The following is a 17,804-nucleotide window of genomic DNA, read 5'->3' as shown; positions in this document are numbered from 1 at the left end:
AGAATTCCTCATTTGTTCTCTGCGTAGTGGGCTTTCTGTGGAAAATGAGAGCTGTGTGTGTGAGAAACCAGCTAACCAAGCTTCAAATGGAAGCCAAATGAGGCTTCCCTGCAGTTTCACAGCTGTGTCCCCAATCACAGCTTTGTGCTGCCAGCATGGTAAACTCTCCTTCATTTCAAAGAAACAGAAAAATGCAGAAGCTGGAGTCAAAACTTGCTAAGATTCATTTTCTTTTGTCCTCAGGGAATAGCAGTGGCTAATTTTAACACTAGAGAAGAGTAACTTAGCAGCATTTTTCAAATTATTAGTTACTGCTTTAATAATAATGACTAGTAGCGCCTTTTCACTTTTCCCTTTCCTCTTGAAGAGATGAGTAAACCTCTGCCTCGTACCAAAAGGGAGGTAAGAAGGCACAGAATAAGTGATAATTTACCAAGGTGCTGGAGTGGGGAGAATTTATGGGGGGGGGGGGGGGGGGGGGGGGGGTATGTATTTAACTTCACATTATCATTGCCCAGTACAGCCCATAATGGTAGTCACAGGCAGGGAAGTGATCACCCACGTTCACAGCTCGTGTCTGATCTTGTCACTGTGATGCAGCCTGCCACTGGCAAACCAATTGTCCCTTTCTTGATCATCCATCAGAGCTTGCTCACCTTCTTCTTTGTAGCTGTTCTTAAGATGGAAATAATGCCAAATTTCTAAGAGCAGATCTGCCTCTAATTGTCAGATGTAATTTTAAACTTCAGAAGGCTGAAGTGTCTGCATGTTTGCATAATCAGAATTTTGTGTGCTGCTAAATGGGGGGGAGTATGTACATACGCGCACACATATGCCCATGCGCTCTTAGCTAATAAATGCAATTCTGTTCAGACATCTGATGCAATTTAGGGATAGTAATGACTTTGGAATGATGATGGTGTTATAACTCAATTAGGATGTTTTTAACAAACTGCCTCAAGTGGGCTGCAAACAGCTGCAAAACACCCACTCAAATCCTTAACAATCGCCGCACTAAATAATAGCACTGTCATGTATGTGCTGTCCTTAAGGAATGACAGAACACAGGAGCAGGCCTTAATTTTTATTCTTTCTGTTCCTTTTCTCCCACAGACTATCCACGTTGCCATTGTTTGTGCAGGGTACAATGCCAGTCGGGATGTTGTCACGCTTGTCAAGTCTGTCTTATTTCACAGGTAAAGGTAGCTTTCTTTTCTTGTATATTGTATATCTGGTTGTGGCTAAGTAAGCTCCTTTTGTATTTATTCTCTTACTTCAAAAGACAGTCATATTCACTTCCCTGGTTCCTTTCTCAATGGAAGGAAAAAAGGATGGAATTTATGCCAACCACAAATAGATTCACCTGTGTAAAGATTTCTACAGGTAATTAGGGGGATCAGAGATCTACCCGCTACCTTTGTTGTATTGTGGGACTAGGGACACTATCTCTGTAATGTAAATCATCTGCTTACTCCTGACTCTTATAAAATAATAATAGTAATTGTAATAGCAGCATTGTATTCATTTAGCCTATCTCTGGTATCAGTTTATGGCACAGGTGGAGATCGTAATATAAAATCCATAAACATAAATAGACACTGGTTACTTGACTATTCCAGCTTCCCATTTAGACATTTATTTTTTATGTAAACCTGTTACTACAATCAGTATTATTTTATTATTTATTGCCTGTCTGCCTTTGGAAGGGCTACATACAGCCCCTCAGGCGACTTTGCAACCTGATTCTAACCCATGGAGCATGGTTAGAGCCCCAAATTGGGAGGCATAAATATACAATGAAGTCAAAATGACCAGTTCTCTTAGTAAATAGCAGCTCCAGAAAAGGAGAAATGCGTTTGGGCATATGTGTAATTCCCTTGTCCAGTTTAGTAGTGTCTCTCAGAGATGTTTTCCAACAGTGTTTCAGAAACCGGATTAAAATAGGTGAGCGGTCGGACTGTTTGACTCAAACAGGACAAGTAGACTAATAAAACATGCACAGAGCATAAAGAAGTATACTAAGGTGATAGGTTCAACATACTGTTCTGTTCTGAATTATAATTTTGTACCAGGGAGATTGACTCTTGTTTGTTTCATGTGCTAAGATCTTTTTATAGCTAGCTGAAGTAGAGCTTTCCAGTCCCCCACATTGCTCCTTATGTTTGCCTCCAGTCCTCTGCTGGAACAGTCTTAGTCATCGATCCCTTACAATTGTTTTAGTACACCATTTTAACTTTTACCCATTTTTGGTAAGCTTCATAAAAGAGTGTAAATGCTTGCCTTGTACAATGTGGAAAAAGACTCAGTAAATATTGTGTAAGAGGTTGGCTAGGATGCAGGTGAAGAGGGGAAAGTCTTCAAAACATGAGAACAGATTTCACTGTCAACACATAGACTTTTCAGTCTTTCCAGAAGCAGCATGTTCATGTTAGATGAGGGCTAGGAAAAGAAAAACAATGCTGAAATAAGCATAACAAAAGCAAAACAGTAAAACACTGTATCATGCTCTGTGCAGAATTTTTCTGAATCCTAAAATCTTGTTAAATTTTAAAACTGTATCTATTTCCAATTAGACTTCTGAATTATTCAGTGTAAGCTGACTTTATATTGCAAGGAGGAGGGGGGGTACTATCTATTTTGATTGTTGTTTCTAAGGGATTTCTAGCAAATACGCATTTTTATGGTGACAGGATTTATCCTCACCACCATGAGTGGTTAGCTTTACAAGGTTTTTGTCTCCTAGTGCTTGCATCCATTTTGAGAAGACTCTAATCTGTTCTGTAAATAGCAGGAATCTCACAGCTCACAGCTTTAAACAACCTCTCCCTCTGTTACTTAAAGGAAAGGTCCCTGTTTTATATAAGCCACTCGTGAGCAATTAGGAAACATATAAACAATTCTGTCATATAATGACAGAATTATGTAGTTTGCAAATATATTTAATTAAAAATTTGAAGCCAAAACAAAGGGAATCAACATTCTCATATCTAAGTCTGGTGGATTCTGCCCTCGTCAAGAGCATATTTGCTATTTGACCAGCAGTACTGCTCATGTCAAAGGATTTGTCTAGCTCAGCAGAGGTGATAAAGTCCAGTATAGCTAATGAAACTTTAGTACAGTTAGTTGCATGCAAGATAACCTATCTCACTTGTTTATTCAAAACATACATAGAGACAAATCTAAGTCCATTCCTGCCTAGAACTACCTTGTGTAACTAGTCATTAAATTGTTCACTATAAAGGGAATATGTTCTCAAAGAGACAGAGCTTCTTACACCCCTTTCTTCGTTATCATCTATAAAACACAGTCTTCTTAAGCATCTGTTGATGCTTTGGCTACATGTGCAGAGGGCCATGCTTCAAAAATGCTCCTTTCTTGGATCTTTATCTTTGGAGTGGCAGTGGTGAAGAAATCTGGAGAATAAACAATGAACAAACAACAACCTCAGATAAAAAAAAATTATTTAGAACCAAGATTCCTTGCATTGGTTGCCACGTGCAAACAATGTTATCTTGTAGACCAGTGTGGACTTCAAAAATTATGATCATTGGAAAGAAAGCTTCTTTTAGTTGCTAGGATCTATGTAATTGTAAGAATTAAGGACAAGACAGGTCATGACACTGCATTAAGAGGAATGAGTTAAGGGAGTTGGAGGTGGTTGGTTTAGATAGTGCGTGCTTCGTGACATCAGTAGCAAGTTCACTATCTAACTTGGGGGTTTTCAGTGAGAACAGGCATGCAGATGCTTCTTCTAACCGCTTTATGTGCATGAGGGAATGCATCCTAGCTGTCATTATCCAATAAGCCAAGAAATTTGAAAGGACTGTATGCTTCCATTGGAGAAGAAATTTGCTTGTTCTCTCCTAATCTCTAATTCAATCTCAAATACAGTTTTGCAGGAACACAACAAATGTGCCTCCAAACATATTGTCAAAGAGAGGGGTTTTTTTTTCCTTTTTTGAAGTTTCTGATGATCAATGTTCAGCCAAACCTGATGACAGACAGTAAAGAATTTGCCTGAAACAAGAGTGCATTGTATAATTGAGAGATGCTTGTGTAGAAATCGTGGTTGTTGGTATGTTGCCAGGCACAGTGTGGGTTCTCCTTGGGCAGCTGTAGCATTGCATCTCAATCCTACCCTGCAACACCCTGAATATGGTCTGCTGGTTAAGCGACTGGCCCTTCAAAGTAACCACTCTTAATAGCCTAACTTGTTCCTGCTACACTCCACTTGGTGTTTGTTGTAAGAGCACTGATTTCAGTGAATCTGTCTGGAATTCATGGAGATGTCATGAACATTTATTAGCATTTCCATCTAGTTTACTAATTAAAGTGTGTTTCAGCTGTGCATTTTGATACAAAAAGAGGTACTTAAATTCCCTACTTCTGTGGGGAATACCTACTTCTCTAATAGGAAGATTCTGAGAAACGGAGGTCATGTCAGTCTGATCTTCTTCCCTTCATGCATTAACATGTTTGTCATACCCCCAACTTTGAACTAGAGGGACCAAAACAGCAGGGGTGCTGGGTCATTAAGAATAAAAACTGCAGGAGTTTCTATAGATGGAGTGTGCTGTCTCTTCTCTCTTGCATCAATATACAGCAAATCTTGCATATTGAACAGTGCAGTTCTCCCCCGGTTTAAAAAAGCAAGCTTCTGATTCTAGTCATACCATATATATCGTAAGACTTAGGCAAGCTACATGTTGGAACTGTTTGAGAATATATATCTGTCTTTAGATTCTAGGGAGTGGGAAGAAGAGTGGAAAAGGAGTGGTGTGGTCGATTCCGTATAAGAACATCGTGGTTCAGGAATGTGTTTCATTCCCAATGGAAAAGGAGCTTGATTTCAGTTTTGTCTTTAGAAAACGTATGCTCAAGCCGCAAAATCCCAGCAGCTTTTAACACCCAGTTTGACATAACTGACAGTCTGTTCTCAGGAGGAGACTCAGCAGATCTGGGATAGTGCAGGGTTTGCAGAGTCTGATAAATATGCATTGGCAGTGCTGCACAGAGGGAGGCTTGTAGAATAAGTTCTTAGTCCTAGTCTGCAACTTTCCTGCTTTCTTTCTTGGTCATCTAGTTCCTAATTATAACAGATTTTATAAATCTGTTGCAGGGTTAAAAACAAAAAATACATATGAGTCAATTTAACACAGCCAAGCTCATATTGCTGTGTCCTCAGTGCAACTTAACTTCAGTTTTTCCAAAGCAAAAGACTAAACACTAAAAATAGTGGGTCAAATCGGCAAAATGAAATGTAACTGCTTTTGGAAACCGCATATAGTAGTATGCAAAGCATCTGCGTTTCTTTGTCGAAGCTGTGGGTAATAACTCTCCTTGAAACTTTGGCAACTACCAGTCCAAACTACATTTGTAATTTTCAATGTTTCACTTTGTTTCTGAACATTGTAAAGCTTAGAGTGCCATAGAAGCAGCCCATGAGTTACAGTTTCATATTGCAAAGATCATTTCTGTCTCTGCTTAGGTAAGTCTTAAGTAAGAGCTAAAATGGTTTTTAGTGTACTCTTTATCTTTTCCAAAGACATGCTAAACACCATGTTTCATTTGGGAACAAAGGCCAAAATTACACAATTATAACAAGTTGCTGGCAGTTAGGTCAGCCTGAGAATCTGTGAAAAATTGCCTTCTCTTTTGTGCCAGCAAATACTGGCTTGTTTTTTTTTCTTTTTTCCTGTGTTAGTCACTCTTCTTTGGAGAAAACATTATGAGTATTTCTTCAGCTGCATGCTTCATCTATCATATAGGAATAGGGGCATAGTAATGGTGGTGGTTTTCTTAGTGTAAACAAAACCAGACAACCAGACAAATGCTTTTTAATACAAAGTAGCCTCTTGCCTTCAAGTAGGTTGCTTGTGAATTTAAAGTTCAGCATAAGTCTAAGATTTTATAAGATTAGGATATGAAACTATGTTATACATTGCTGTATGTACAATAAATGTGGGGGTTTTTTTCCTTGGAACAAGTAGAATAAGGCAAACCAAATGAAAATCGGAATTAAATAAAAAGTATGACATGTAATTTCCAAGTAAGAGTCACAAGTCAACACTGGCTGGTAATTAAAGCTTATGTAATCTAATGGCTATATTCCATGGAGACCACTTTGCCTTAATGGAATTAATTTGAGAATTTAAAACCTCTGTCATGATTTCCAACTTTTCTAATATTCAGTCTGTTTTGTGGGAGATTCTTCTGGCAAAACGTATAAAGCGTGTACTTGTTTCTCTGATCCATATAGATTCATCAATAATACACACTTTTTGTATTTTCTAGTTGTCATAACAGTGGAGGCATCACGGAGAAAGCAATGTTTAAAAAAAAATAAAATCTGCCCATGAAATCTCTTATTATTTCCCAAAGTGCTTCTATAAGTTAACAAAAAGCAAAAAGATCCATGAACGAGGCAGCTAGTGCATCTTTAAGATCTGTCCAATAGTTTGGGGAGCATTTTAATCGATACTGGATGTGAAGAGGTATGAAAAATCTTAATGATTTTCACATTAAAATTCTCCCTATATGAGAAAGGGATTGTCATATGGGCATTAGGAAAAAAAAAATACTTCCCAAGCTACCTTTTATAATTTCTGTTTGAAGTCCTTGTAACCATTTGTTACAGATATAAAAGGTATTACCTTGTTGTGCTTCCCTTAATAAAGTATAGGTTTTGGAAATAAACCCCCTGGGCTACTGACCTTTTTATATGCTTAGAAAATAAAATTCCTCTGTTGTGGAGATAGAACTGTGCAACCAAGCAGCTGCTTTTTAAATTGCTTACATTTGAGCTATAGAATAATCTGAAAGAGAAGAGTGAGCCTTGGTTCAGTACTCCCTTTTTCAATTGTAGATTTTTGTATTTAAGTCTGTGGCAGTGGCTATTCAAAAAGAATGGACCACAAATGCTTGAGCAAGCGGGTCAAAACTCTGATGAAGGATGAGAAGTTTTGAAATACAAAGATAAGACATGATGATTTAAAAAAAAAAATTGAAATGGGTACCTTGGAATAGGCTCCTAAATTCATAATCTGACTTTTAAAATTACTGGCTTCTTTACATTTTACTAACTTCATAGAATCTCAGCAATTCTAAAAATGAGAGCATTCATTTCAGCTTCTATATTTAGGCCTAAGAGCCTATACTTAAGCATCCATGCTTAAAAATCTTGGCCAGAATATCATTTCATTCACTTTTGAGGAAAGCAATTTAAGACAATAAATGGGTGCTCTTTACGTATGGTTTACTTTGTCAGATATCATTCTGATTTTAAGATAAGTGGAAATAATTTAATACATGAAGATTTGCAGCTTTCTAAATCAAGTGGTTAAAACCTTGACTTTCCACTGATGGGAAATACTAATACTTTGAAAAGGAGTTCTTATGCATTAAGACATTAGAGCATCAGCATTTTCCATGTAGCAGAAAATGTGAAAAGTTGTAGTTCATAAAAGTTTAGATGTTCAGATCTTTGAGGTGAATGAGATTAAGTATTTCTGGAACTTGAGAGAAATTCTCTGGCTGTTTCAGTATCTGCTTTTATAGTGGGGAAAATAGAAGACCTGGTGCTCAGAATTCAAGAGCTGTCTGTTCTGAAACCTGGGATACTAGAAACCTTGACTTCACAAATTCATACGAATACTGGTAATTTTCTAAACCCTATTGATTTTGTAGGTAAAGTTTATAAAATCTCTCATATATTGACCTTTCTTATTCCATAGTTGCATATACTGTCACCATTTACAGTATAGTACTTTCTAGCAGTACAAGATACTACCGACCTCTACTGTGTGTGGATCTTCCATTCTGTTGTCATGACCAGTGGAACATGAGTTATATGGGGTAATATATGCATTAAAAGTAAACACAACACACAACTGTGCTCTGAGTTAGTTAGAGAAATTCAAGTCAAAGGAAGTCCATCTCATGTTTAGAGTGAGAGAAGAGAAAGTTTATACTGGTCATCCCTTCCTCTGAGACCTGATTCCAGGTTCCCCTCAACCGAAGAAAGATGTCTTGCACTGAAGTCCTGAGCCTCAAGGAATTGGAAATAAATCTGTTGAGTCATCTCATTAGCTCCCCTGCTATTGCAGGAGCCAACCTTATTGAGACCCTTTTCACAACTTCATCTACCTTCACAACAGAATGAAGTTGGGTTTTTCTTTAACCAGAGCATCATATTTTTCAAGTTTCATGCCACTCGGTTTCCACTAGCAAACTTCGGTGTCTTCAGCTGCTCGTTTCTTCAAAGGCCATGCCAGCCTTCCTTGTATACCCAAGTGAGGGACTCAAGCCTCCCTCTGGAAGGTATCAGCCCCCACCTTTCTCAAAATTTTTAAACTGTAGCTGCTAAATGTCTGTAAAGAATAGCTTTCCATATGGCTATCCCTTCACTTATCATAGGAGCAATAGAATTTGATTTCAGTTTTATAAACCCCATATCCCAAAATAGCTCTGTCATGGACAAAGACCAGTCTGAAGAATGGAATAGTTTTCACTTACATCAAATGGTACAGCAAAACATCTGAGTCTAATTATATGTCGCTTTCAGTGGAATCCCTTACAATATCCTGATTGTCACCCCTAATTCTTAGAGCCAGTGATTCGGCCGTGTTAGCAAATAATGATGACTTCCCTTTCTCATATGTCTTAAGAAAGACTTCTTATCCTACAGAATCTCTTCTGTATCTTTTACAGTGGATGTTGTTTGATCTTTAAGCTTCTGAACTTGCTTCATAAACATTTTGAGGCAATCCTTGTCTTTTAGGCTTTGCATATTACAGAGACCAGAAGAGGTAAAACATGTCATCTGTGTGTATGCTAGTACTGTTACTTTCAGAAGGTCTTACAAGTTTGAGTCTGTGCTCTGTTGGCTTCTAGCACCATGCTAAACCTCACATTTCACATAACTAAAATCTCGTCTGGAGTAAAATTTTGTGTGGATGATGCACATTTAGTTGTAGATGTCAGTGGGTCACTGTTTTGGGGATGTATTTTTGTAAGTGATAATCTTCTGCTTTTCCTCTGACACATACTTTCCTTCCAGCTGAATATCTACCATGAGGCTAACAACTTGAAAGAGATTTCTGTGTAGGAGTACAACTACTCCTTTTTTCTTTTTCCCAGTAGGAGCTGAACTAAAGAAAATGTCACCCTCTTGTTCCCATTTAAGTTTCATACACTTTGGGTCATTCAGATAAGTATAAACTGCTACTGAAGATCTGAGTCTTTGTATCAGATTTTTTCTTTTCAACTAGCGTGTTTCATCTTGAAATTTTATATCAGTTCCATTTAACTAAATGATGGATTGAAAGTGATACAGCTTTCTTGGTTTTGACTGATTTTTTACTCTTATTCTACTTTGCAGTATCTAGATAAATGACCCTGGAAAAAGGGAAAGAAGTTACTAAAGAACACCAACTGGGGAATAGTTCTACCAGATACTGGCCTCAGCCCCTGCTAAGCAGAGGGACCTGTGTAGGATGTGTATGTTGATACTCGACACCTATTTGCCTAGAGATATTGCTTTGCCAGTACCCAAAGCCACTGATGTTGTACTTTGTTTCTCTTGGCCTTTTCTCTGCTAATGAAATGTATTTCCTTATCACTGCTATTTCCCGATATTTTCTTGGCAAGGTGCCTGGTTGCTGCGGAATCTGCATGAGCCAGGATGTCCTCCTCTTCTCTCCTGCTGGGCTGGTGAAGCAGTTATAATTGTTGTGATCCCTTTAGCTTGGTAATGGGACACTCAGCAGCTGGCAGCCTTCACCTTTCCTTTTCCCCCCGTCATTCCAGGGCAAGCTGGAGATTGAAAGACCTTTGCCTTTTTGGAAAGCAGTGTTTTGGGTATAGTTAAACGTAGATCAGATGTGGGTTTATTCTGCCGTCGTGATTAGCTCATACATAAGGCTTCTAACCAGCACGTAACATGTAAGCACATTATTTGAATCATGGTGCCCCTGAAGCCCATACAACACCTTCACTGGCATCCAGGGGTATTGGATCTCAGGTGTAGTATTTCTAACACTGCAAAATCCAGCCATATATTGCTTCTCACAACAATCTCTTGTTTCTGCTGAGTGGTGTGTTATGATCTTACGAACCATTATATATATTTTTACATTTTCTTGTGGACTTTGTTAAGTGAGAAACAGTATTACTCATCAAAGCAAGAAGAATAGCATTAAAGAGAAAAGCACATTTTGTCTAATAATGCAGGAAATGGAGAAAGAAATAATAAGCTCAAAAGTTTAATGGGAGTACATTGTCCTGAACTAACATAGATTCCTTCACTTCTTGTTCACACAGAAGAATGTAGTAGCATCAGTCGTCTTCCACTTTAACCAGCATCTGACACTAAATGCTTCTCTTTCTAGATGAAAAATATCAGATAACAAGTATACACTGATTTATCTTTACAAATTTCACATAAATAAAGCTCTACTATTCCGCCATAGGAATCGAAGAAAGGTTGAGCCAATGCTAAAGTCTGCATGAACCATCTGTCTTCTTAGTGGCTTTTGAAACTCTGTCCTTCTCTGCTGACTTGGAAGTTTGCTAAGCTAGGGATAAACACAGAAAACTACACATCATGACTAACTTCCACTGGCAAATTTTCCTACTCCTGCCACAGAAGTTGAGTAAAGATCAGACTTTGTTGCTTACTGTCCCTTCAAGAAAGCAGCTAAAACATGGTATTTGTGATGTCTAAGTTCACATTACTGTTGAAAACTCCATATGCTTTGTCAAACCATGCCAGTCTTGCTGATACTGGCTTCATTCATCTTGTTTTGAAGCTTTTCACTTAGCTCAAGTCTTGTAACAGAGGTGAACCCACAGCTGGTGTTTTTGGAGGAAAATAATTCTTCCTCCTTTTCTTCAACCCTCCCTCTTTCTTAGCAACAGGGATGTGGGGAAATTTACAATTTCCATTCTACTTACTGTGCCAGTACCTAGAAGGCACTCACCTGGAACACCTGATTTTGTGTTCCCATAGGACAGCTGTTGATGCCCCAAGTTTGCTTTGTTGAAAAGATCTGTGTAAACTCACTGGTCCTGGAATTTCACCTCATTCAGATGATTAGCTTTTAACCTTTCTTTCTACCCCTACTTCTCCACAGAAAACTGTTTGTACCACAAAGATAAATTAGCAGGTTGACCTAGAAAATGAAAGCAATCAGTTTCACAGCTCAAGTCCCCAAATGGGATTAACTTGACCTTCTTTTAAGGAGCTGGCAGAAGGGACCAGATCCTTAGCTGTTGTAAATAATCACATTCCACTGAAGTCAGGGGAGCTATGTTTATTTACAACCACCCAGAAACTGGTCCAGTATTTCTATTACTGTCATGTTTATTCAAATTGTGTTTTAGCATTTTGGCCACAGAGCAGGACTCCACCAAACATGCTGTATGCTTTACCTTGAGACCTTAGACATAGTTAAAGCTTTGTAAGTTCCGATGTTGTCTTTTCACAACAGGAATTAGAAACCTTTAAACTAATGCATTTCTTTCTCTTCTTATATCAGGCGAAACCCACTCCACTTCCACCTCATCGCAGATGCAATTGCCAAACAGATCCTGGCGACTCTGTTCCAGACATGGATGGTCCCTGCTGTGCGCATAGACTTCTATGATGCAGATGAACTCAAGGTAAAGAAAGACAAACACAAATGTTGCTCATACACTTCATGCCATCCCTTTTTTATTTATTTCTCTGGATTGGTGACTTGTGGGAGAACTGTTGGCTAAAATATTCTTCCTGGCTAAAATTAATTTTAACCCACATGATTGGAATCCCAGTTATACTTAACTAGAAGATACTAAATGGCCAACATCAGTTCAGTTTCTCCGCTGATGAGGCATGTTCTTTAGCATCTTAGAATTTTATCTGCTATCAAGAGGTTTCTGGCTGCCCGAGTTGAATTGCATCTGATCACACTATGGTTTGCTAAAGGTACTTCTTTCTAGTAGCGATGGTGGAATTGTAAGTATCTTGTTCAATAAGCCCAAATCTGTTATTGGAAGCACTCAACTTCCCTGCATTCCTTAAGCATGGGTGTGTAATACCATAAGTGGGCACATTCTGATGAGGTATTAGTACTACATTTTAAAATAGCTGCCTTCTTTATCTGGATGCCCTTTCAAAAGAATGAATATGAAGAGAATTCTGAGGGGGGGGGGGGGGGGGGTGGGGGCAGGGTGAAAAAATCAGTTACTCAAAGCATAAAGTAATTATCTTTTCATAGTTACGAAGTTTAAAATAAATCACGAAGGCACAGCACTGAGTTTGAGCTGCACATTTTTTAGCTGTGGAGGTAGAATGAAGTAGTCTGATTTTAGCATTTGAGGTTGGTGGCAATAATTTGAATGACTTCCCAGAGTGTTCTGGGCAACACCCTGAAACAAGGAAAAAAGCAAAATTTAGCAAATTGCTGTGCTAATTAAAGGGTAAATTCAAAGCACACTGGGTTGTAGAATCTTGAGAACAAAAAGTTGTAGAAAGATGGAAAAGGCAAAAATTGATCCTTGAGAAAAGTGTTTTGTTTCTAGCTGGTTTTATTTCTTTATTGGTTCTTCCACATGAAACCATAAGCTGGTATTAACCTAATTAGCTTGAGACCTCCCTTCTGTTCTTTAGAGCTTCATAGCAAGGAGGAGGTTTATTCTTGTAAATCCTGTATGTGTCTATATTACATGTGCTTTTCTGCAAATTGTAGGGTTTTTGCAGTGCTTAATTAGCCTCTCAGCTGGGGAAGACAGACCTCTTAGTGTTTTCCTTCTGGTCATTTGGGTATGGTCCAATCTAGTTAAGTAAATAATAACCAAGAGAGCTTACTTCAGTGATCCCAAACTTCCTGATTTATAGGCAAACACTGTGCAGATATGAGGCTACAGAGCAGAGTCTTGCTTTATTCCTCCCTCTTCCAGTCAGCTTTAATTTTCATATGGCAGGCAACCTAAAGCAACACTGGACTTATCTTGCTTTAGGTTGGGGACCACTTTCTTACTAGATACAGGTACTGATGCATGAATACATTTTTCTAGGTCTGCCACTCTTGCTCGGAGCTCAGCATACTGCATACCAAGCAATTTGCCTGATTTCAGTAGCCAAAAAAAAACAAGTATAAAGTAGTACTCAGCATAGGTGAATGTGACAGACACTGCCAAAGGACAGCAAAGAGTTGTAAATATAAACGGGGTTTTAAGAAGCCAGGTATGATGCTGGCTCATATCCAGATCATTCTGCAAGTTTTAGCAAAAAAGACAGAGGAGCCTTTTACAGGCAGCAGTAGGAGCTCATCTCAGTGTTTCCTACATAGCCTCTAGAGAGGATTTAATGATTGGTTTGGGTTCATGTATTTCACCCATACTCTTAAGAACTGTATTATGCTGTCCAGTGTTTCAAAAACACAGAGCTGATGCTGGAATGTTTACTAGAAACTCTACCTTTCTCTAAAGTGACATATGAATACAATGTTACAATACATACTATATTTCAGTTTTAATGACTTGCCGTAGTTCTTTTTTGAACATGTAATCAGTGCCAATTGCTGGCATTTTTAACAGATTTAGACAGAACAATAGCTTGAACATTTTCACTTAGCTTTCATTTACCCAGGTTTTATTGTTTTGGAACACAGATGCTACAGAAAACATTTCATTTCATGTTTATTTTTTTCCTTTTTGATATATATGAGCTTCCAGCCTCATACTTCCAATGCAGCAGGAGCTGGCATGTTAGCTCATGCCCTTAAGTCATGGGAAATGTCCTGTTCCTGCTCAGACAGTGAAAGGAAGCACATAATGTTAGATCCTCCATAAACAGTATAGATGTTTGGGCTTTTTTCAAGGAGCTGTTTAGAATTACGGCAACAGTTTCCACTAGAGTTTTGTTGGGATTTTTTTTAAAGGCAGAATTTGGAGACTAAAATATTTGGCAACATTTCTTAACATATCCTGCAATTCTTAAAATATTTGCCGTTTAGCATAGAGTTAGGCCAACCAGTGTCCTGAAGGAAGGTGTAGAAAATAAGGCTCTGCAGTAGGTGTTGTTTCTTCGTGGGTTTTAGAGGAAAACTGGATGCTTCACTGCAAGAAAGGGAAGGCAAGGTTCCACTGATTATCCCAGAATTTCTACGGCCCAAAACCAACATGTCTGCTTTGTCTGCTGCTGTGAATTATGCATGTCAAATGTTTCTTTTGAAACTTAGAGAAGACTTATTTTTCCTTTGCAAGGTGTCACATCTGTTCATGCTCATGCTGCACCACAAAGAGCCTGTGTTCGTTCTCTCCCTAGAGGCAAGTGCTGCCAAACTAACACCAGCCTGCTTGGAAGAAGGACGGAGCACAGGGAAGGACGGCCAGGGAAAGGCCTATCTTTGCTTGAGGCACGCGATAGGGAATGGGGTGGGAGAGGAGGAGACTTGGCTGTGGAGCTGAGCCACGATAACAGCATCTCTAGGAAAAAGGTCAGCAGCAGTTGAGATGGAACCTTTCTGGCTATATTTCTTTTAAACAGCTAGTTTGATGATTTTAACAGACAGTTCTACTAAGACAATTGTAACCTCCCCCAGCATATCTTGGCCTGTCTCCCTATTGCTTTACCAGTAACCACAAAGGTGATCTGTGGTTAAAAGCTCTCCCTCAGCTCAGAAACTGTTTAGATTGTGAACTGTACTGCCAGTGCAACTCTCTCCCATTAACTAGACTTGCTACATGTGTGTAGTAATCAGCAATAAGCATCCTTGAAGTGTGGGCAGCTGATAATGGTGTCAGTAATTGAGCCATTCCATAGCTGCAGATTTCATTCTTGTTCTACTCAGTATGGCCCACACATAGCTCTTCCAAATTTGTGGGGCCACATATGGCTGTGACTGCAAACTGGAAAGTTACTTGGCAATGGAGATTCACTTTGTATGGTTAAATTAGTTATGTTACTCAGCTTTGGTCCTAATGCAGTAGATGTAGCTATTACAGCAGTGCATCCCACAAAATAACTGGAAGCTGAAAATTGTCTTCTTTGAACATTAAATAAAAGAAAAAAATCATACCTGTGAAACACTGATCTAAAAGACCCATTACAGCAGTGGCTTGCAAATACCAGGCTGCAGGATGTTGTGGTTTATTCAGTTCAGTCTTACATGAAGATACTACAGAGCTAACTATTGAAGGTACGCAACATGAGCACTGAGATTCTACACTTCATCGTTCGATGTGGAATCGCATGTCAGTTCACTCGTAGGGAAGTATAGACATTAAACCCGTTGTGATCTGCATTGGCCCAGAGCAGAGGGAGCAGCTGATAAAGCAGTAGTTTGTGTTGTGTGGAATACAGATGAGTTGAGATTGTTTTCCCAGATGTTGTTTGACAGACTGCTGACAACATCAGGTGAGCGAAGGGAAGCAGAAGGTAGAATGAGTAGTTGCCTGCTCTGCTCTGTGTGAATCTTGATGGCCGAAATAAATGTAGTTTCTTCATCACCAGTAAAGCAGAAAATCCATTTCCTTTAAATAGTTCAGCCCACAAGCATGCGTGCTGCAAGTGATCTTTGAACTTGGAGGTAGGAATGGTGAATTGGTTTTTGCAGTAGGTGAGCATTTGACATGGAAATAAAAAGTGGAAAGCTCCATATTTTGCTGCATATATCCACAATATTCCAGCTTTTACTGTTCCCAGAAACAATAAACCACGCATCTCACTGCAAGTGCTGCCTTAGGTGATTTCATATCAGAAATGTTGATGTTTGCACGCTCAAATTCAGTGATGTGATCCAGAGATCAAAACCAAGCTGGGATAAATGTGATGTATGATAAATGTGATATGTGATACTTATGCATACCAAAAGTACCACCTAACTTTAGGCTTTTACTTAAGCATGAGATGAGTCACTCCTTAGCCACTTCCATCTGAACTGGGGAGGTAGTTCACTAGGTCAGACGTTGACATCATTTGGTCAGAAAGATGGGCAAGGGCTAGAAGACTTAAGCAGAATAATAACGTTTAATTATTTAATTATAATTGTAATGTAGCTGGTCTCAGGGCTGTGCCCATGTGCACTCCCAATGCACTTAAGTTATTAATTCCCAGAGTGGTCCCAGAACTTCCAGGCTAGTCGTCTGCGAAGATGAGATAAAGCATTGGTTTGAGACAGCAGACCAAATTGAAAGGAGGTGATTGACTGAACTGCTGGCTATCTGCACAAGAAGTATTTGACAGATCGACACAAGAGCTGCCCCAGCGGGAATTTCAGGCAGTTCTTGAGATTTCCCAGGCGGGTTCCTGCTGTGCCTAGACCAATTTGTATGCTTAAATGTGTTGATTAACATCCTGGGTGGAGAATCTGATTGTCCCAGCGATTCCCAGACAGTTCCTGCTGCAAAGTTAATCAATTGTGCAAAGATAAGACCATCAATAGAAACAGTTCCAATGTGTAGATGTGATCATGTAGGACAATGTTTTGTACATTACTTACGATAGTTAAAAATCTTTGTATGTAGGTTAAGGTGATCTGTAACAATGGATTATACGTGTTTTGCAGTGGTCATGTAAGACCACAGACCCGCTGATCGTAAAAATTGGACAGAACTGTGTTTTAGGGAGTCTCACTGAAGTCTCACTGTTTTTTTATGGAGTTTTTACTTAGGCATCCAACTAAGGTGTCCCTGCAAGTACCCTTACCATGGTAACACCCTTCCTCGACCAGACAGCAACCAGCTGTCCTCTTTGACAACTATATTGTCCACACAAGAGTTACCCTAAGACAGTGATGATTTAAAGTATGCTTGGTTTGTAAGTGTCTGTGCAACCAATGAAAATCAAATCCAATGCCAGGGATTTTTTTTTGCTACCAGTGGAAACATTTCCAATGAATGATAGTATTGATGGGGATGTATGTATCATACATTGCTGTATGCCAGTTTTGGAACCATGTTCAAGCAAACACTTCCAACAGAACTGCAGATCCTGCAATCTGAATATGGAAGAGAGAGACCTCTTTGACGGTTGGGAAGATGTGAGATTTGGTGGAAAGATTATTTGTTTAGTATTAGTTGTATCAGCTGCAGAAGATAACAATGATAACAATGCTGATAAAACCTTGAACAACAAAACTGGCCAGCATTCTCCTGCATTCCACCATCTTCCTATTCAAGCACTTCCACTGGATGCTGCAGAATCAGATATTCATAACAGTTTATTTTCACAAGACTAGTGACTGCCTACTAATTATCACGGATTATAACTGTTGGACTATATTTGCATTGCACTGCATGCAGATAATGTATTGTTCAAGGGCAGTGCATGATTGTTTATCTGTTAAATAGTTCACTGTATGCCTCAGAGGCAGACACACAAAGTTATTAAGCAGATGTACGTTACTTTCCTTCTTTCCACTTCATATGCAAGATCTAATTGCTATTAATTCAATACAGGATGTGAAATGCAGCATCTCTTTATGCTTACATTCATTTATGCAGTGGTAGGTATTCAATTAAAATGTTTCTACAGGACTGTGGTTTTGGTCAAATACTGTCACATATTATAATGGACTTGCAATGCTGCTGCATTTCACAAGCCTTTTGTCTTTTTGAAAACTGGCCTACTCCACATCAGTGAAGTAAGAGGCATAGACTGTTGTTTCTTCCTGCCCTTTCCCTTTTTCTTTTACAGAATTATTTAAAAAAATAATTAAATGCAAATTGAAGATTCTGAATACCAAAATTTATAATCAAAACATTGTACAGGTTTTGATAACTTGTGTGGCTTAGTTTTAGATATGAATTTCCAATTATGA

The 17,804-nt window shown here is 38.8% G+C and overlaps 1 protein-coding gene across 5 annotated transcripts in view; it reads left to right on the top strand.

Annotated features, from left to right (window-relative positions):
- The window catches only part of LARGE1 (LARGE xylosyl- and glucuronyltransferase 1), a 278,062-nt gene that overhangs the window by 141,134 nt on the left and 119,124 nt on the right, over window positions 1-17,804 (top strand). For all 5 annotated transcript variants that reach the window (XR_008973630.1, XM_057420472.1, XM_057420469.1 and 2 more), the window contains 2 exons: window positions 1,114-1,196; window positions 11,538-11,661. Coding sequence is in view for 4 of the 5 variants with exons in the window: in XM_057420472.1 (XP_057276455.1) it covers window positions 1,114-1,196; window positions 11,538-11,661 (207 nt within the window). In the remaining variant the exon portion in view is untranslated. The remainder of the gene's footprint in view (window positions 1-1,113; window positions 1,197-11,537; window positions 11,662-17,804) is intronic.

The sequence above is a fragment of the Pezoporus wallicus genome, unplaced genomic scaffold, assembly GCF_028554395.1.
Source record: "Pezoporus wallicus isolate ANWC-B61680 ecotype Strahan unplaced genomic scaffold, APGP_CSIRO_Pwel_v1 contig_2871, whole genome shotgun sequence".
Taxonomy (NCBI): domain Eukaryota; kingdom Metazoa; phylum Chordata; class Aves; order Psittaciformes; family Psittacidae; genus Pezoporus; species Pezoporus wallicus.
This window is presented reverse-complemented; position numbering and strand designations above follow the sequence as displayed.